This window comes from Siphateles boraxobius, unplaced genomic scaffold (genome assembly GCF_051911475.1).
Source record: "Siphateles boraxobius isolate OS27281-9 unplaced genomic scaffold, OSU_SipBor_1 130, whole genome shotgun sequence".
Classification (NCBI taxonomy): domain Eukaryota; kingdom Metazoa; phylum Chordata; class Actinopteri; order Cypriniformes; family Leuciscidae; genus Siphateles; species Siphateles boraxobius.
In genome coordinates, this window is record NW_027508734.1 from 20,794,203 (window position 1) to 20,815,827 (window position 21,625).

The 21,625-nt window shown below is 41.7% G+C and overlaps 1 protein-coding gene across 2 annotated transcripts in view; it reads right to left on the reverse strand.

Moving 5' to 3' along the window:
• Nucleotides 1-21,625, reverse strand: part of adam10a (ADAM metallopeptidase domain 10a) — a 93,807-nt gene that overhangs the window by 29,798 nt on the left and 42,384 nt on the right. For both annotated transcript variants that reach the window (XM_077228580.1, XM_077228581.1), the window contains exon 3: nucleotides 7,780-7,898. In XM_077228580.1, the coding sequence (XP_077084695.1) occupies nucleotides 7,780-7,898 (119 nt within the window). The remainder of the gene's footprint in view (nucleotides 1-7,779; nucleotides 7,899-21,625) is intronic.

Genomic DNA, 21,625 nt, shown 5'->3' on the forward strand with positions numbered 1-21,625 from the left:
TTTAGGGTGAACTGTCCCTTTAAGGATTCTTTAATTTCAAGCCTTTTTGAGAAAGACTCAAAATGCTAGAAGAGATGGAAATGTTTTTGTCATAGTTTTTGATTTTGACAAAAATGTCCTTAAATGTAGTCATGTTGTTAATATCTTGCCGTTTTCATTTTCTTTGGGTTTATTTTCATCAACAGTAAATTTGAAATAATCAGTTAAAATATATTCAAATGCAGAGGTGTCTTGTCTTCACTACTGCTGGCAAAATAATTTTTTTTTTTTTTTTTTTAAATGTCAAAGAAAAACTATATCCGTTTTCATCCTTAAAGGGATAGTTCACCCAAAAATGAAAATTCTGTCAGTATTTACTCACCCTCATGTTGTTCCAACCAGGGCTCAACATAAAAAAAAAATCCCCACTGGCCCCCAGGGCCAGAAGATCAGTTTTGCTGGCCCCTTCTATATTTTTACTGGCCCTGAAATAAATATAAGGAAAAGCACTTTTCCATTAAATTGTATTTATTGTGTACATTAGGATTGATTTTTAATTAATTTATTTTAATTATTGTCCCCTCACAATGACAGTAAACTATTTATTACATTACATGAGTGATGAGTAACGTTACATAGGTCTATTTTCACTTCAAAATGGTGAAATTAGACAAAAGTATATTAGTTTGCCTGATTATTTTTGTCATTCGTTTAACATTTATGACCTAAAAAAAAAAACTTTCAATGAAGAAAAAAATGAAGAATGCGCTGAATCTGATTATAACAAGACTGAAGCGAACACGAATTTGTGTAGCTTACAATCACACATTTTTAGGGGGGCTAGGCAGAAGTTTAGGGGGGAATTTGATTACACTATTTTTAGATAGGCCGTTGGGCAGGCATGCAGTTATTCATTTTGCATAAAGGCTCGGTTTCGTTTTTATTGGAAATTTCCGGCAAACGAAACAGTACATGCCCTCATCTCCACCCAGGTGTACTGTGTTTTCCATGACACTAGGAATTAGGGCTGGGCGATATCGCCAAAAAATAATTTCTCTGTATTTTTTGGTTAAATTACGATATACGATGTATATCTAGGTACGTTTCTACGTTTTTCTATTTGGATGAAGAAAATCTGTATTTATTTTAAAAAAAAAATGTTATTTCACATCCTTCTCACTGATATCCAAACAATGTTGATATTGAAGGATATGGAAACAAATATAGGGAATGTAATGTAGGCTATGCAATATATATGTGCAAAAAGGTGGTTAACATCACATTACATTGTAACATTGTAACATTACAATCTAAAAACAAAAGTAATGCTTTTGTTTTTAAAATGACTAAGGCTAAACTAAAAATGAAAAATAAAAACAAAAGCACAATCTAATTATAGGCTATTAGCCTGCATTTGATTACCCCATTATAATGGTCACTTTCATAAAAATATACTTGTAGGTTTAAAATTCCACATATGGCACATTTATTGTCTCCAACAACAAATATTTTAGCAATATGTATATTTTAGTCAGAATTATTGCACTACTATTCTATTGTGCTCCGTCTGTTTGGCGCGCGTGCTCGCGGCGGCGCTCTTTAACGGAAGCTTGAATTTTAGCGGAGATTCACTTGCAGAAGCCTCATCCTCTCCTGACAGTAGGCTTGGGCGGTATCCAAATTTTGATACCGTCAAACCTCCTCTCTATTTTACCGGGGTATACGGTATTACCGTGACTAATTAAAAATTATGACATAAGGCTCAGACAGCGTCACAAAACTGTTGGCTTGTGCCTACACCGTTCAGAAACTGAATACCAGATCGGGCAAAAAAAATAAAAATAAAAAATAAAGGTCAACCTGTGCACTTTGTGTCTGCCGTAGCCCTATTTAGACTCGACTATTTTTAATATATGGGCCGTTATAATATGGTGGTGCCAAATAATTTTTTAACCCAGGTGCTGAGGGGGTGGTAGATATAAATACTATCTATAAATGAGCAAAAATGGGACAATTAATCATATTTAATTATTTTAATTATGACAATTGTATTCATTTTATTAATTAATTTAAATTAAATTAACAAGCAACAAGCAAGAAGTGCATTTGTAAATCCGGTGACATGCGTCCATTGATTTTTATTAATACAACTTTTCTGTCAGTGCTGCAAAGATTAAGTTGGCGATCGCCATCACCTAGTGAACGCGCATATATAGAGAGAAATGCAAATCATGGATTACATAATCAGAAGGTATAGGCTAGCCTTTTTCTTTTCGTTTTGAATGGTTTCGTTTAAAGAAATTGATGATTGATATCTCCGTAGTGAACGCGCCTATAGAGAGAAATGCACATCATGGATTAATCAGAGAGTATGCTATATTTCTTTTCCTTTTTAATTGTTTCGTTTAAAGAAATTGACGAATCGCCATCTCCATAGTGAACGATAGAGATAATCAGAGAGTAGGCTAGCCTATTTCTTTTCGTTTTGAATAGTTTCGTTTAATTTGATGATCGCCCTTTCCGTATGAACGCGCATAGAGAGAAATGCACATCATGGATTAAATAATCAGCGAGTGGCCTATTTCTTTTCGTTTTGAATTGTTTCGTTTAATAAAATTTCAAGCTTTATTTAGATATCTGTCATGTCTGTGAGACATACACTGAGTTTCGGTTAATTTATGATGAGATTTCAATGCAAGTGACCGCGGCACGCCAGCGCACGATCATGTCATGATTATGTTGTCTGCTATATTTGATTCTTATTTATTATTGGTTGATAAAAAAATTATTAAAATTAAGATACAATTTATACAAAACGAAATTCACTTTAAAGAAAGGCCTTTTACAAAATGAAACTTAATTAAGTGGTCAATGTCTGACTCCCGATGCATCCCATCTTACTCGTGCTGTTCAGTTTTCATTATCAACGTAAAAAAAACAAAACATTATAATATTTTAACAAATATAAACTAATGCGCTTATTTATTGAACTCGGGGCAAAATGCATCCTTGCAGCAGTGAGTGGGTGGTTGTTTCAGAGATGCGACGTTTCCATCTCTCGCGGTCACCTTTTTTATTGCAACATTTACAAATTGCCTCGTCCGTATTTACCGCCTCTCCCTTCTCTCTCTCTCTCTCTTTCTCCTCCACACTGTCACTTGATGACAACTACATAAGCATTTTTAGGCATTGATTAAATGATATTTATATATTATATATAAGTGCCGGTAATGACGGTATTGAAACTGATACCGTTGCTATTTTAAGACCCCGCGGTATACGATATTACCGAAATACCGCCCAACCCTACCTGACAGTGAAATGGACATATTTGTTTGACTTTCTAACATTTACAGATGGAGAATATACCTGTGAAATGTAAGTTAAGCACTGAGGAAAGCACCACGTCTCAAACGCTTTAAACAGCGCAAGTATTTATCTGTCAGTCAACAACAGTATCTGTCAGAGCATCTGACAGGGCAAGCTGCTTTAAACTTGTTAACTATACTTGCTTGTGTCATGTTTAGGACAAATTGTACTATGTTCTTTACTGCTTAACGTTACTCCGCTATTTTTCAGATTTGCTCGTATCAAACTACTGTATTGATATAAACTGTATTGCCTAATTCCATATCGTAAAAAAAAAATCGATATAGCCTATTGTACAAACTCGATATACCAGCCATACTAGGAATATCCTTTCTCGTATCAGCCTCGTAGTTCTTTGACATTTTAACACGTTATGAATAACCTGAAGTAACATTGACACTCTTCGCGCCACCGTGTATGACGTTTGATGTTTGTTTTGCTGATGGCCATTCACTGGCCCGCGCAGGCCAGTGACTGCCAATCAACTAGCCCGACATACTCTTTTACTGCGGGCCATTGGGCCATTGCTTATGTCGAGCCCTGGCTCCAACCCCGTAAGACCTTCGTTCAACTTCGGAACACGAATTAAAATATTTCTGATGAAATCTGAGAGCTGGATCACTCCTCCATAGGCTTCTAAGGGATTGAAACTTGCCCGCCCCGAAAAGTTATTAAAGATATCAGTAAAATAGTCCAAGTGACTACAGTGGCTCAATCTTAAGTTTATCAAGCGAGGAGAATACTTTTTGTGCCCAAAAACAAAACAAAAATAACGACTTTATTACAACTATTCATTTCCTTCTCTGTGGGCCTCTAGTCAGTTAGCGTAGTGTGATCGCGTAGTGCTACGTCAAACGTAGGCTCACTATTGGCCGACGCTGGTTATGTGTGTGATGCGTGTGACATACAACAACAGAAGAACTGCGCTATATCACTAGTGAACTGACTCTAGGCCCACAGAGAAGGAAACGAATAGTTGAAATAAAGTCGTTATTCATTTATTTTTTGCACACAAAAACTATTCTCGTCGCTTGATAAACTTAAGATTGAGTCACTGTAGTCACTTGGACTATTTTAACGATGTCTTTAAAAACTTTTCGGGGCTGGCAAGCTTCAATACCTTAAGAAGCCTATGGAGGAGTGATACAGCTCTCAGATTTAATCAAAAATATCATAATTTGTGTTCCGAAGATGAAGGAAGGTCTTACGAGGTTGGAACAACATGAGGGTGAGTAAATACTGACAGAATTTTCATTTTTGGGTGAACTATCCCTTTAAACTGTCAGTAAAAAGTTGATCTGCAATTTGTGAATCGTCGTTCTCCATCTGTGGTGTGTTCAAAAATCTATTGTGTTTTAAAGGTGAGCGATAGCATTATTTTTTATTGTTTATTCATCACCTCCAATAGAGAGCCTAAGTCCCTCCCCTCTGCTTCCGGCTCATGGCACCTTATTTCAGAAAAATATGTATGGTAGTCAATGGCGAGAGACAACTTATTTTATTCCGTCTGAACTGTGCCCTGAATTACACATATGATGTTTGTCAATTTAAAAGATAATTATGAAAGTCAAGAAAGTCACAGTTTGTCATAAAACAGAAGAGTAAAATATAGTTTTATGTGAAAATCGCTCAATGAACTACATCTCTCGTCTAGCACTATGTACGTCACCAAGCTCGTATGTCATCGTATGTGTGCAGTGCAGTCTGGTACAAAACACACAGGCATGATGGCGTGACGTTACAATTATAACATTAGACTATAGAAAAAATGACAGACGTTAGCTTCAGTAAACTTAGCTTCATTCATTGAGAGAAAAGGTATCACGTCACATGCACGCCTTTTGGGTTTGTAGTCTTTGTAATTACGTATTTTCACAGTCTTATACCTCAACAGTTTTACATCAAACTGTGACTTTCTTGACTTTAAAATGTATCTTTTAAATTGACAAACATGTGTAATTCAGGGCACAGTTTAAACGGGATCCAAATATTTGTCTCTCGCCATTGACTACCATACAAATTTTTTTCTGAAATAAGGTCCCATGGTGGTCCACCAGAAGGGGAGGGACTTAGGCTCTCTATAAAGAACCAGTTAAATCCTCAACCACATTCACTTCCTCAGGCCTGAAGTCCTCCACTCATCATTATCAACGGATCACATGAACGTCATCTCCTGGCAATACTCAATACTAGTTATTATGAAACATCCTGTGGTGAGCAGGAAATTACATGAATCCGTTCAGAGCAATTCAGAGGTTGAAAAGATGTGTCAGAACTAGGGTCAGGGGAGAAGCTCAGAGACAGTGAGATATATATGCCTGATCAGAGAAAATGGAAAGGCGCTTTCATCCTCCAGTAGGCAGTCTGTCCATCATTTAAAGTACATAGATAATTTTCAGATCTCAATAATGCGTGTTTATCGCAAGCTGTACCCATCATCAATCAGGTTCAATGGCTCACCGGCTTCAAAGTCCATTACAAGGTACATAATGAGAATAAGGCAATGGGGAATTCTCTAATGTAAGGTCCTGGTGTCAACTCAGAAATGATCATGCAAAAATGATGAGTAAACGAACATGACATATTTCATTCACTTATGCAGAAGATCAGGTCTGAAAACACAGACTCACTAAAATGCTCAAAACTTAAAAATATGTGCATTGTAAAAATCAACAATGACAGCAGACAGTAGAAAGTTACATAATCTAACATAAGAACCAGCCAATTATATAAACTGTGTCCTAGCGGAGTAATTTTGTGTTAGATATTTAGGACTGAGAAAAATTAGATTGTTTTACATCAAATAATTTCATCCAGTGTCTTTTGATAAAAATAATACAATTCTAGGCATTGTGACAGATGATTTGGTCAGCGAGTTAAATGAGAGATAAATGTGTGTGCAGATAAGTGTGCAGTGGTCAAATATCATCATTGCAGGATGTGTGCATCAGAGATTCTGCTCTATGACAGGGCACACCTTCACTTTTCAACATTTAGAAACCAAACGAAGAAAATATACCCCTTACAACCTTATCAATAAAACGCAGAACTATAAACTATATTTCTGCCCGCCCGACACTTTTAACAACACAACCTTGCTTCTGCAGCGATGTTTCCTAGAACAACGTCTGAAATTTACTTTTTACGTGAAGTGAGAAAGTCACAAACCATGCGAAATCCGATCAGAGCAGTCAGACTGAACATAGCCATTTCTGCAGCCAGTGTTAATTGTTTTGGGCCAGTGATAAACTCGGTTTAAAAATTATTTTCCAGGACACAAACAAGATTTTCCAGGACATTTTACATTTTCTTTTAGGGTGTGTTCACACTTGGCATGTTTGGTTTGATTAAAATGAACCCTGGTGCGATTGCTCTGTTAGTGGGGTTCATTTGAATAAGTGTGAACGCTGCCATTCGAACCCTGGTGTGCGCCAAACAAGCAGACAGAGACCACTGAAAAGATGGGTCTCGATCCGCTTCCAAACTAACTCTGGTGCGGTTCGAATGAAATATGAATGCAATGGACCAAAGACATGTAAACTAATCCCTAAAAAGAACAGAATGCTCACGCATTCCTGTCTTTTCCCCCCATCATAGTCATGATGTTCAGTACAGGCTTTAGAACTGCAACTCCTTGCAGCAGATATTTATGTATGAGATGGAGGGATTCCCGCCACAGTTTTGACTCCTTTATACATTTTGTAAGCTCTTCACGAGTGTTTTGAATGTTCGGTAAGTTCTGTCTCGAAATATAGGCTACATCATAAAAGCCGACCAATCAGGTTGTGAACGTATCCCTATGCCTTTAGGTCCGGTAATAATCGATGTTCTTTTGATCTTTCTATTCATCAAAGAATCCTGATAAAATGGCTTAATGGTTTCCACAGAACCATTAAGCAGCACAATTGTTTTTAACATTGATAATAATAGTAGTGTTTGTTTGATTATGCAGGGATTTTGAGTATTCTTTACAGTTTTCAGTTTGATTTTAGTCAGAAATAATTATTTTCTTTCTTTTTTTCCCCAAAAGTATATTTTTCTGTTTGTTTTGTTTTTGACAGCAACATATCACTAATGTTCCTGCAGGGTCACCTGTCTAACTAGATAAGCCTAGGAAAGAAGGAAGAAATATATCGGATGTTTCAAATAATAATCAATCATGGGTGTTCTTTTTTCTCTCTAAATCATAAGAAAGCACTATCCCACCAAAGAAGTAGTTTTATAAAAGAAGATTCTCTCACAATCTCCTCTCTTTTTTAATTACTCTCTTCTTCACATGAGCTGCACAGAATTACCCTACATCTTCAAAAACACTATACAAATACAATAGATGGAGGCAACGTTTCCGTGGCAACAGTTTAGAGCATGTGTTGAGGTGGACACATGTGCAAGTGTGTGTATGAGGTAGTGATGAAAAAGTTCCATGCTCACCATAAATTTCTCCAATGTAAATGTGAGAGGTGTCATAGGGGATCTCTTCTCCAGAAACTTCCACCTTCAGATCAGGAGAGAAGAGAGAGGTGTCCCTCTTCATCCGAAGGTTAAAATGCCTGATGGAAGGAGACAGAAAGATGAATGAAGATTAATGGACCGTGAAGTTGCCCATGAATGTACACAATGTGACCCCACAGAGGTGGATACGTACAAGACACACAATAGTTGAGATCCTGAACACAAAAATACAAAAAGTCTGAGTCAAGAATTAGAATGCAGAGCATCACTGTAACTAACTGAGATAAGGGAGGAATGAGGAAAAGTCTGCCAACCAGCATTTCTCAATGCCAAATTATTTTTTTCCTCATTTACTAGCATTTATAATCAAATAATATCTTCCCTTCAGATTATTCCATTTCCCGTTAGGTCATTAGGATTCTCCACAAAACACTAGGTGCTGGTGAATGACTCTCAGTGATTCAAAATGAGCCATTTGGGTTATTAACTCGTGACATACTGACATGTAGGACTATGTAATTGTGTGTACTGTGCACTGGATGTCTAATTGAATATTTGATGACACCTTTATGTTGAAGGGGGTGGATTGGAATCCACTGCTGCTTCAATGTATACCTAATGAGTGATTGTAATCAAGGTATTAATCAATATTTTGCCTTCTAAATATCAAATAAGCTGTATGACTTCTCTGGAGATTTTACCTTGTTATAAAAATTACCAGTATGATTACTGAAATGTTCTTTTCATGTATTTTTTAATGTCTGTATTTGATATCTGAATGCAGTAACAGTGCTTGCTTATTTAGCCCGGCTTCCAGAAATAAAATATGGACTTGTTTTGTGTTTGAGAAAGGTCTTCAACGTGTTATAACATATAGGGGTCATTGAAGCCAATAGATTAAGGGACCATTTCTTTGTTAAAGCCTTACTTTCCAGTTAGACCAAAGTGTAGCTATTCTTGAGAGAAAGAACGCATTATCTTGATGTTTTGAGAGGACTCTCCCGTTTAGTTAGAGCCTGGTCAAATCCAACCTTGGAAAAGCTGTGTGTTGGTGTGTGTGTTAGTCTTCTTTGTTACAGGTTAATCAGAATCAGAATCAGAATCAGAAAGAGCTTTATTGCCAAGTGTGCTTGCACACACAAGGAATTTGTTTTGGTACTGAGGCTTCCAGTGGACATATACAAATACAACATGAAACATAATACTACAAATTATAAGAATAAAAAATAAAAATATAAATATATGAGAATAAAACTATCACAGTTAGTTTTATTAAGTTAAGGTTAAGAACACAGTTAAGGAACAACTGGCATTATTGGAGATTGACTGAGTTGTTGTTCTGGACATGCTGGCACCCAGCAACCCAAATCTGTGACCTTGAATGTCCGATGTGCCTTACTTCAGGGTCCGAGTGTCAGCTGTCTAATCGATGGAGATATGCTTCTGTCTATCTGTATATGTGTGGAAATATGACGGTTTATCTATCTCTAAGCCATTCAGAAACAGCAACCTGAAGTAAGGACGTCGCTTAGACCTTGGTGAAGGGTATAATTGCTGTGATCTTTGTAACTGTAAGCGGGGCGGCCTACGAAATCCTATGTGAGTATTGAAGGTTGACTTCTGCTGATGAAACTGCAAACTATATTCAGTAAAACTTTTCTACAATTTATTAAAATTCTGACTCCAGGTCTTCTTTCAAACAACTATGGGTCCTAAACTGTTACCCGCTAACAATGTGTACAGATGTGATGCAATGACGCAAAGACATGCTTGAATTTCCCACGGAAATCCACCAGTAGGGATGCAACGATTACAGATTTTGTAAGTACGATTATTGTCTGAGAAATAATCACGATTTAACGATTATCACGATTATTATGCACCAATTAATTTCACAACACTACTAATGTATAATATCACATGAACACTCACCGCAGTGTTAATTTTGACAACAAATTTTGATTTAGTTTAGTCATAGTCTTTTGACTAAAATGCCATTTAGTTTTAGTCATCTGAATTGTTTTAGTTTTAGTCTAGTTTTAGTCGATGAAACACAATAAGATTTTAGTCGACTAAATCTACTGTAGATTTAGTCGACTAAAATATAATGGGTTTAGGTAAATTGTAATGCATTAATTTAGAATTTCTCTCAAATTTCCAAACCCACATACTCCCGGAGAGAACATCTATTAACTCATTAATATGAATGATTTTTAAGTTTGAACATGCAATACAGACACAGATTTAACTACTGTGACTTAAAAAGTATCTTAAAATTAAAACCACCTTTGCCAAAGTAAAACACGGTCTTCTTTTCAATGAATGATATATGCATTCTTTATAACTACTTGCATACATCATTGTTTATTCTTTCAAGCAGATATATTTATTTGTATGAATATAATTAATCCTTATTAAAGCTATTAAAAAACAGTGAATGCTTTTCTCTTTTCTTTTGTTGCTTGATCAATATTAAGAACACAGACCGCATTAGGTTTATTATCCACTATCACTTTAAGACGTCGGATCATGTCCAATGATTTGCGGATCCAATTGCACTGATGCACATCCGATACTCTCACAACTGTTTAAGACATAACCGACATAGTTTACATGAATACTCTCCAAAACAGACATTTAGACATAATGTTGTGTGTAGTCAAAATAAAGGTTTGCCTCTGACACTTATCAGCCAAATATATTGCTCAGCCAATAATTTTGCAAGGGTGCAAATGTTTGCAAGGGTTAGGGAATGCATTACAAGTCTATTGATATCCGCAGAGCTTTCTGCAGAGTAATTTGTGTGCAGATTACATCAGTCATTTGTTTTGTTGATGGAGAGAAATTTCCTGCTCTGCTGAAATGGCCTTGACCACCCTGCGCACCATCACTGACATCCTAAATTCCCTCAGGATAAACGAGATCAGGCGTCAACCATGCTTCAGTGGTGCAGATGAGCCCCAGTATGGATGTGTGTTCATGTGTCTTTGTGTGAAGCTTTTGTCTCTAATACATTAGGGACTAAAGTAGCCAGACAAGAGATGTGGTCAAGATGTGTCTCATCAGGGGAGATTTTAATAGTGTTAGCTAGAGAGAAGATATTACCATAATGTGCAAAACAACACAAGGTATTGACCTAAAATAAAAACAAAGCTGAATATCATAAAAGGCCCAGTACCAGAACAGGAAGATTCAAAAGCCAAGGGGTGGAGCCCCATCCCTGTAATAAACACTCCTAGTCCACAGGAAAACATCCATGTGCTCCTCCCAGCTTGGATTTGGCCTTTGTCTGGGTGAAACTCGCTGATAATATACACCAATAGTGACATGAGGAAAGGGAGAACAACAATGAGAGAAACCGAGAGAGATGAAGAGGAGTAGGAGGAAAAAAGGGAGAGGAAACTTAAGGACAGAGAGTCCTGGAGGGAGAATAGGCAGGTGGAGGTGGTCTGGCCATTCTCCGAACTCTCTAATTAAAACTACCCTACACACACACACACACGTATACACCCACAAGTATGCTCAGCCATCTAAATGATGTCATAACACAGACATCTACTCTTTTAATGTACAGGTCCTTCTCAAAAAATTAGCATATTGTGATAAAGTTCATGATTTTCCATAATGTAATGATAAAAATTAAACTTTCATATATTTTAGATTCATTGCACACCAACTGAAATATTTCAGGTCTTTTATTGTTTTAATACTGATGATTTTGGCATACAGCTCATGAAAACCCAAATTCCTATCTAAAAAAATTAGCATATTTCATCCGACCAATAAAAGAAGTGTTTTTAATACAAAAAAAGTCAACCTTCAAATAATTATGTTCAGTTATGCACTCAATACTTGGTCGGGAATCCTTTTGCAGAAATGACTGCTTCGATGCGGCGTGGCATGGAGGCAATCAGCCTGTGGCACTGCTGAGGTGTTATGGAGGCCCAGGATGCTTCGATAGCGGCCTTAAGCTCATCCAGAGTGTTGGGTGTTGCGTCTCTCAACTTTCTCTTTACAATATCCCACAGATTCTCTATGGGGTTCAGGTCAGGAGAGTTGGCAGGCCAATTGAGCACAGTAATACCATGGTCAGTAAACCATTTACCAGTGGTTTTGGCACTGTGAGCAGTTGCCAGGTCGTGCTGAAAAATGAAATCATCTCCATAAAGCTTTTCAGCAGATGGAAGCATGAAGTGCTCCAAAATCTCCTGATAGCTAGCTGCATTGACCCTGCCCTTGATAAAACACAGTGGACCAACACCAGCAGCTGACTGTGGGTACTTGACACTGGACTTCAGGCATTTTGGCATTTCCTTCTCCCCAGTATTCCTCCAGACTCTGGCACCTTGATTTCCGAATGACATGCAAAATTTGCTTTCATCCGAAAAAAGTACTTTGGACCAGTGAGCAACAGTCCAGTGCTGCTTCTCTGTAGCCCAGGTCAGGCGCTTCTGCCGCTGTTTCTGGTTCAAAAGTGGCTTGACCTGGGGAATGCGGCACCTGTAGCCCATTTCCTGCACACGCCTGTGCACGGTGGCTCTGGATGTTTCTACTCCAGACTCAGTCCACTGCTTCCGCAGGTCCCCCAAGGTCTGGAATCGGTCCTTCTCCACAATCTTCCTCAGGGTCCGGTCACCTCTTCTCGTTGTGCAGCGTTTTTTGCCACACTTTTTCCTTCCCACAGACTTCCCACTGAGGTGCCTTGATACAGCACTCTGGGAACAGCCTATTTGTTCAGAAATTTCTTTCTGTGTCTTACCCTCTTGCTTGAGGGTGTCAATGATGGCCTTCTGGACAGCAGTCAGGTCGGCAGTCTTACCCATGATTGCGGTTTTGAGTAATGAAACAGGCTGGGAGTTTTTAAAAGCCTCAGGAATCTTTTGCAGGTTTTTAGAGTTAATTAGTTGATTCAGATGATTAGGTTAATAGCTCGTTTAGAGACCCTTTTCATGATATGCTAATTTTTTGAGATAGGAATTTTGGGTTTTCATGAGCTGTATGCCAAAATAATCAGTATTAAAACAATAAAAGAGCTGAAATATTTCAGTTGGTGTGCAATGAATCTAAAATATATGAAAGTTTAATTTTTATCATTACATTATGGAAAATAATTAACTTTATCACAATATGCTAATTTTTTGAGAAGGACTTGTATAGGTAATTATATTAATTATAGACAATGCCAAATCTTACTCCTACAAGAAAACATGTATTCAATGTATAGAAAAATGACAACAGAAAACTTTCTTAATTTTTTAAAAAAAAAACAACTATTTTCTTTATTATTTTTTCAGGATGTCTCCAAAAGGAAATTGTATTGCTCATTTCATGTGGACTAACTAACTTGTCCCCAAAATATGGTGAAGTACACACACACTCTACTCCTAAACCTACCCATCACAGAAAACTACTCGGTTACTATCGTAACCTCAGTTCCCTGAGAGAGGGAACGACTATTGCGTAGCTATACGCAGTGGGGAAACTCCTTTTCCTCGATTTACTGAAGCCTATATGTAAAACGCATTTGCAGCTGCACATTTAGCACACTGAGCGTCTGGCTCTCTCATAGGCTGTGCTGCAGCAACTGCACATCCAATGGCGCGGGCGACTCTGACGTGCGACCAATGAGCTAGCCCAACGTCAGAGCCCACCGAGGGGGCGTGGCCTAGTCTATATAGACCCGCGAATTAGCCATTATAGCAGGTTTATACGACTGAAGCGACAACTTCACCAGTTACTATATAGTGCGGCCGGCTACGCAATACTCGTTCCCTCTCTCAGGGAACTGAGGTTACGATAGTAACCGAGTAGTTCCCTTTCGAACGGTCACTTCGTATTGCGTAGCTATAGTATACGCAGTGGGGACGCCATGCAAAACGCCGCACCCTAAGTAACTGGTTGCCCTGCAACTCAGGACCCCTGAGCTAACAGAACAAGCCAGAACCCAACAAATATATTTATATACATAACAGACCAGACACTGTCGGGCCTGAAAAATATATATGAGTCAGCACAACTGACAGAATATACTAACAAAACCAGACACTGTTGGGATTATTAGCAAAATTTTATAACCGGCCTAAGCGGGTTTTATATATATATATGTATATGATTATGCACAGTAATCTTTGTAGACAAGACCAGACACCGTCGGGTCTTAATCATACCGAAAGTACCTTCGCCTGCAGGGAAGGCACCTCCATATTATAGAACTTCATAAATGTGGAAGGCGAGGACCAGCCGGCCGCCTCACAAATATCTTGAATGGGAAAACCCGATGACCAAGCCCATGACGAGGCCATGCCTCTAGTCGAGTGGGCCTTGACACCTATAGGGCAAACCTGACCCACTGATGTATAGGCCATAGAAATGGCATCCACTATCCATCTAGACAGTCTTTGCTTCGTGACTGGATCGCCCTTAGATCAGCCACCAAAGCAGACAAACAGCTGTTCTGACTGTCTAAAAGACGCAGAACGCTCCATATAGATTCTCAGCGCCCTGACAGGGCAGAGAAGATTAACCTCCCCATCCTCAGCCGAAGGGGGAAGGGCTGATAGCGTAATAACTTGTGCTCTAAACGGCGTTGAGAGAACCTTGGGTACGTACCCATGCCTAGGTTTGAGAATGACTCTGGAGTCATCCTTCCCAAACTCCAAACATGCAGGACTCACAGAGAGAGCCTGCAGATCTCCCACTCGCTTGATAGATGCCAATGCCAACAGGAGAGCAGTCTTTAGCGAGAGTGGTTTTAGATCAACTGACTGGAGTGGCTCGAAAGGCGGTCCCTTCAGGGCCCTAAGAACCGTGGAGAGGTCCCAAGGCGGCACCGAAGGGGGCCTGGAGGGGTTAATCCTCCTAGCGCCTTTCAGAAACCTTACCAGCAGGTAATTTCTTCCCAGTGAGTGGCCAGCCACCAAAGCATGATGCGCTGTGAGGGCTGCCACATAAACTTTGAGCGTGGACGGGGTGCGGCCCGCGTCCAGTAGCTCCTGCAGAAAAGAGAGTACCACAGATACCTCACATGACTCTGGGTCAACTTGATTTGACAAGCACCAGCTGGAAAAACCTGACCACTTCAAAGCATACAGGCACCGAGTAGACGGGGCCCTTGCTTCAGAGATAGTGCTCAAGATTCTGTCAGGAAGGACCCCGGGTACCCGTTTAGGGGCCACACGGGGGGGGGGGGGGGGGGTACCCATAAATCGGGTCGGGGATGCCATATCGTTCCGTTGGCCTGTTTGAGGAGATCCTTCCTCATTGGAACAGGCCAGGGGATCGTGTCTGACAACTGAACCAGCTCTGGAAACCACGGTATGGATTTCCAGAGAGGAGCCACCAGAAGAACTGGGCATCCACTCTCCCTGACCCATTCGATGACCTGTGGGATCATCGAAACGGGGGGAAAAGCATAAAGGGGGCGGCTGGGCCAGGGATGAGCCAGTGCGTCCCTTTTCTTCGAGAAGAACACCCTGCAGTGGGTGTTTGCTCTCGAGGCGAAAAGGTCGACTTCTGCCTCGCCAAACATCTCCCATATTAGACTGACCGTCTGAGGGTTCAGGTACCACTCGCTTAGGGGAGCGTTGCCCCGTGAGAGCATATCCGCGCCAAGATTTTGGACGCCCGGGATGTACGCTGCTCTCAGAGAGCTCAGACTGGCTTGTGCCCACAGGAGGAGTTCCCTCGCCGTAGCATGCAGGTTGCCTGACCTGATGCCACCCTGGCGATTTATGTAGGCCACCACTGACATGTTGTCCGTACGGACTAGGACGTGGTGACCCCTGAGGTTTGACAGAAAAGCTTTCAGGGCCAAACCAACTGCTTTCATTTCCAGACAATTGATATGTAAGCTCTGCTCCGTGCTCGACCAGAGGCCGGATGCAGGCTTGCCCTCGTGCAGCGCTCCCCAACCTAGGTTGGACGCGTCTGTAAAAACCACCTTCCTCCTGGAAACTACCCCCATGGTCACCCCCATGTGGTACCAGTCCTGAGCCCCCCAGGGAATCAGTGTTCTTAGAACACCCGTGATTCACCATAATGTGCAAGCTGTTTGACTGCCATGCATGGGTTGGCACACAGCGTTTCAGCCAGTGCTGCAGCGGGCGCATGCGCAGTAATCCCAAGTGGAGTACTGATGATGCAGCTGCCATTAGACCAAGCAGTTTCTGAAATTTCTCCTGAATGCAGCCACCAGTGTCTGTATAGAGAGCGCGCGCTCTTGAGTGAGCCGCGCTTTCATTGTCACCGAGTCTAAAACCGTGCCCAGAAAGACAACAGTCTGGCTGGGGGTCAGTTTGCTCTTGGTCACATTGATTGTTAGCCCCAGGTATTTTAGATGGCTGAGAATCAAATCCCTGTGAACCATCAGTTCGTCTCTCGACTGCGCCAGCACCAGCCAGTCGTCGAGATAATTCAGCACACGCACTCCCTGACTTTTCAGTGGGGAGAGCGCTGCATCCATACATTTTGTGAATGTGCGGGGTGCCAGGGACAGACCGAACGGCAGAATGGTGTATTGATATGCCCTCCCCTCGAAGGCGAATCTCAAGAATGGCCTGTGACGAGGGTCGATCTGAATATGAAAATATGCATCTTTAAGATCCATTGTAACAAACCAATCGCCCGGGCGAACTTGCGCGAGAATTTGTTTGAGTGTTAACATTTTGAAAGGCCGTCTCGTGAGAGCCCTGTTCAAATGTCTCAGATCTAGTATGGGTCTGAGTCCGCCGTCTTTCTTTGGAATTAGAAAATAGCGGCTGTAAAACCCCGAATACATTAGGGCGGGAGGGACTGACTCTATCGCTCCTTTTGCTAATAAATTCTGAACTTCGGTGCGTAGCACGTGACCCACGCTGCTTCTCACCGACGGCTCGATAACCGCCTGGAATTTCGGGGGTCTACGAGCGAATTGGAGCGAGTAGCCTCGCTTTATAGTGTTTATAACCCAACTCGACACACCGGGGATGGCTTGCCAGGCCATGGCTCGTGTGGCTAGGGCATGACACACTGAATGGGACCGGCCGCCTAACATGGGGGACCTGACACCCTTATAATGTGATTTGTGCACACACTGAGTGTTTGACTGACTATACAGGCTTTTGCCCGGGGGGAAGTCAGTGTTACAACAGGGAGGGGGCCACCTAGTGAAGGGGGACCGTGAACCCGTGTGTTGTGATTGTGAAACATGCTCTTTTTGTGCTTAATTTGGGTCGCAGTGAAAACGGCGTTTGTTTGCAAAGACGCGCTCACTGCTGCGGGCCTGTTTACAATAATAAAATCCCCAGCCGCCTGAACTGAACAGGGAGCTGTGGGAAGTTTTGCTGGTTTTTTCGAGGGTGGTCCGGCTAGCGCGAGACACGAGCCCTCTCTCTTTCCTCCTTGTGCTAGGACGACTTCGGAGGTACCTGGTCAATCACGGCGCTGGGCTGCGGGCCTTGACGACGGGGGAGCGGGTAGCGCTTCGTGGGCCTTGACTGGCGGTGGCTATCAGTGGCCGCGGGGCGGGGCTGAGAGGCCTGCTTCACCGGTTTGGCTGGATGAGGCGAAGGCGGTGGCATGGGCTTGCTGGTCGTTTCGGCAAGAAGTGTCGCATAGCCTGGGACGCTTTCTGTGCCTCTGTGGTCCTCTCCGAGAATCACTTCACGGCCGGGCCGAAGAGACCGGAGCTGAAAACCGGGACGTCGAGAAATCTAGTCCTGTCGGCCTCTTTGATCTCGGTGAGGTTAAGCCAAAGATGGCGCTCAAGCACGACCAAGCTCGCCATGTTCCTTCCGATGGCCTGTGCTGTAGCCTTAGTAGCACGCAGCGCTAGGTCTGTAGCACTTCTCAGGTCTCGAAAGGCCTCCGGGTCCGGGCCAGCCTCGTCCATAGACTGGAGGAGTTTGGCCTGGTAGACCTGCAACACGGCCATCGTGTGCAGGGCCGATGCAGCCTGACCGGAGGCTGAATACGCGCGTCCAGCGAGGGCTGAGGTGTTTCGGCAGGGTTTGTTGGGATGAGAGGCTCTAGCTCGCCAGCTAGCTGCAGTGCTCGGGCAAAGATGAGCAGCGGTAAAGACTTAACCCTTTTCCGCTGCGCTATCCACAGAGGAGAGCGTCGCGGAAACTGCCGATCCCACACGTGCTGAGTACGGAGCGCGCCAGGACTTGGTGAGCTCCTCGTGGACCTCGGGGAAAAATGGCGCTGGTTTGTGACAAGGGACCTGCTGGCGCCCCGACAGGAACCATCCATCCAGCCGACTACGCGGCGGCTCCTCGGGCGTGGTCCACTCTAGCTCGAGGTCCGCAACGGCCTTCGTCAGGATCCGAAGCATTTCGGCGTCGGAGTTTGTCCTGGTCGCTGAAGCACTAGCCACAGACTGAGAAGCGGTGACAGGGTCGAGAGAGCCCGGCCACTCATCCTCCAAAGCGGCGACGTGGGGGGGAGGGCGCTAGTCTCCTACAAACAGGACCGGTGATGTCGTCCGAGTAGGAGAAAGTGAAGCACGCGGGGACGCGGCCGGCGTGCGTTCACCAACTTCCATACCCTCCGGTTGCCGTTGGCTGCGACGCTTCTTCCTTGGAATAGACAGTGTGGCTGAAGCGGCATCGCCGTCACGAGAGAGAGCTAGCCGATTGCGCTGCACGGAGATAGGCATGCTTTCGCAGGCCGCACATCCGCCGGCAGATAGTGCATTCTCCGCGTGGTCGATCCCCAGGCAGGAAATGCAGCTCGAGTGTTTGTCTGCCTCATGCAGACGGCCTCTGCATGTGGCGCAGGCTGAACGAGGCATCTGAAATAAAACACAAAGCTTTCGAACAAAGGATATAGGCTGTCGCCGGATAGCCACAGGTGAGACGGCGTCAGGAGACAACGGCGTGCAGGCGAAGTCTGCTGAAGAGAAGCTCGCTCAGGCTGAAAAGGCTTGTTCGACGGCGAATAACAGTAGAAAGCTCAGGGACATGTGTACTGTCGCTGAAGGAGTAAAAATCTGCTATAATGGCTATAATGGGGTCTATATAGGCTAGGCCACGCCCCCTCAGAGTCGCCCGCGCCATTGGATGTGCGGTTGCTGTAGCACAGCCTATGAGAGTGCCAGACGCTCAGTGTGGTAGCTGTGCAGCTGCAAATGCGTTTTACAAATAGGCTTCAGTAAATCGAGGAAAAGGAGTTTCCCCCCGTTTGAAAGGGAACTTAATTCTGTATAAGCTGCTTTCCTCATAGGGACCAAAAATGTCCTCACTAGGTCAAGACTTACTGGTTTTATTATTTTTGTACGGACATCTGGTCCCCACAACGTAGTAATAACTTTTCCCAAATGATATTACAATGAATGATTGAGGATTTCAAGCTTCAAAAAGGGTACAAAAAGCACCATAGAAATATAAAAGCATACAGAAAAAAAAAAAATGGGTTTAGACATGAGAGTGAGTAAATAAGGAGAGATTTTTCATGTTTAAGGGGGACTAATTCTTTAAATGAGATTTTTTTTGTGACACACTGATTCTAATTGAACTTAATGTGGCAAACTTACAAATGGGAGTAAACCTAACAGCCTGCAGAACAGATTCTCTAGCACAGAAGGACATTGGTAGTACCGTAGAACATACAGTACGTGTTCATACCATTCATACAGTATCACCGACCCATGTTTTAACACACAAAAGACACACATACCTCAGAACGAGCACTGACAGGTAACAATAACTGAATTTTTTGGGGACAAAGTAGCAGAGATTCAAGGAATGAGTGTATTACATGTTCCTTCTTGTGAGACCGGGTGAAATTAACGCAGGAAGCCTATCCTGCCTCAAGTCATTTTGCATAACAGTGCAAGTCCATTTATGTAGGTATAAACAAAATCAGACAAAGCTGATTTCATATTGCAGTGATGCTCATTAATGAATCCAGCTCATTGTACTATTCAGTCAATCTTTAAATCACTGATTAGATATCAATCATCTAGCCTATATGTTATGGCAGAACAATGTGGAGGCTTGTCTTCAGAGAACCTCAGTCAGTATGCTGTCACAAACAACATCCACCATCTTATTCAACCCTCAAAGGTGGAAATACACTCAAACCCCAACCAAACACTTCACCCCCCACGACCACACACACACACACACAAGCCCTATCTACACCTCACTCAGTCACATGAGTCACAGTGGGGAACACAGCGCTCAACATTTTCCCCCAGTGGAGCCATTCAGAGTCTCTGCTATCCATTTCAAACCAGTGCTAGTCTTTATAAATAGTGGTGATTTCTATTACCATCAAGCTAAAAATGATCATTATCATGTCCAAATGTTCTCAGCAGTTAGGCTAATTGTCCTATGCCCAATTTATAATGTTTTGGTTCAATTCATAAGATATGGAAGAGAATTCATGCTCAACTAAAAGGCACTAAGAATAAGAAAATAAAAGAAAAAAAGAAAACAAGTAAAAACAAGTACAGCTTTCATAGCAATAGGGTCAGGAGGCGCATACTTTTCATTTTCTTTTCCAATGATATTTGGGTCCATTAACTGTTCTCATGAGTGCATCATTTGCCACTGATACAGAACACTGTACTGAAATACATTATATAAAATTGTAACATTATTAAACTGCATTTATGGTGACTCTTCAGTAAAAGTTAATTTATTTGTATTAATAATTTACTTGTTAACACAATTCCCATTATTTGGAAAGCATAAACAAAACCATTATGGTAAGAGGATTCAGAACTGGAACCAGAAAAACAAAATTCCTCAGATACATTGTGGGATGAGACAGTAGAGCTGGGGTTCTCAAACATGGACTCGAGTACAACTTTTTGCAGACTCGGACTTGTCACGGACTCTGATGCATTTTTACTAGGACTTCACTCAGATTCGAGCATTGGGACTTAAAAAAAAATGTTCGAGTCCAACTGAGTCCAAGGATTCGGTGAAATACGCTTGGGACTAGGCATGTGCCGGAATCAAAATTTCATGCTGCGATTAATTGAGCTTTTATCACGGTATACGGTATTATCACAATATTTTAATTGCACAAGAGAAGCGGATGGATTGGGGGGGGGGGGTGCAACAACTTGCATCACAATAGGTGTAATAGTGATTGTCAAAACATTTGGTAGCTAAACAGATTTTTATTAAGTTTAGGGACAACATGTTACAATGTTTACATGGTACAATGACTGGAAGGCTACGGTCAATTCAATTCTTGATTTGATTTCAATCTTAATTAAATATTGACTCACTTGGATAAATATTAGGTAGGTTACAGTAGATAGCCTACATGTACATTTTTCTCAAGAAAAAATATATCTCACATAATGCTGTAAACATACAGAGAGCCCTATCAGCTGGTATTATTGAAGGTTAAAAATAACAAATTAAATATGAGGTTTTCATTATAATAACAATTATGTAATGACAAGTACAAATATAATAAATATGTAATATAATGCACATATTTAGCAAAATACTCCTCTCTATAGCTATTTTTTTCCAGCCAACTAACGAGCTGGTCATTAAATGGCTTTCCTGAGGTAAATGTAACGTTCAGTGACAATTTTGTTCTCCTGCAGTTTTACTGACCTCTTTCCGTGGTTGAAAAACACTGATCTATCGATATTATGTATGAGGCATACCTTTCGGTAAGTTGTACTGTATCTTTAAATAAAAAGTAACAGATGACCGGTTTACTTGAAAGTCAGGCGCTACTGCGATCGGTCACGTCACATTTACAAGTGCCAAAACGGTATTTATTGTCTGAATTTCGTAATAAAATGGACAGAATCTGAGAGCTGAGAATTTTTTTCATATCAAAAGTAACCTACTCTGTCTAGTCTGTCGGTAGG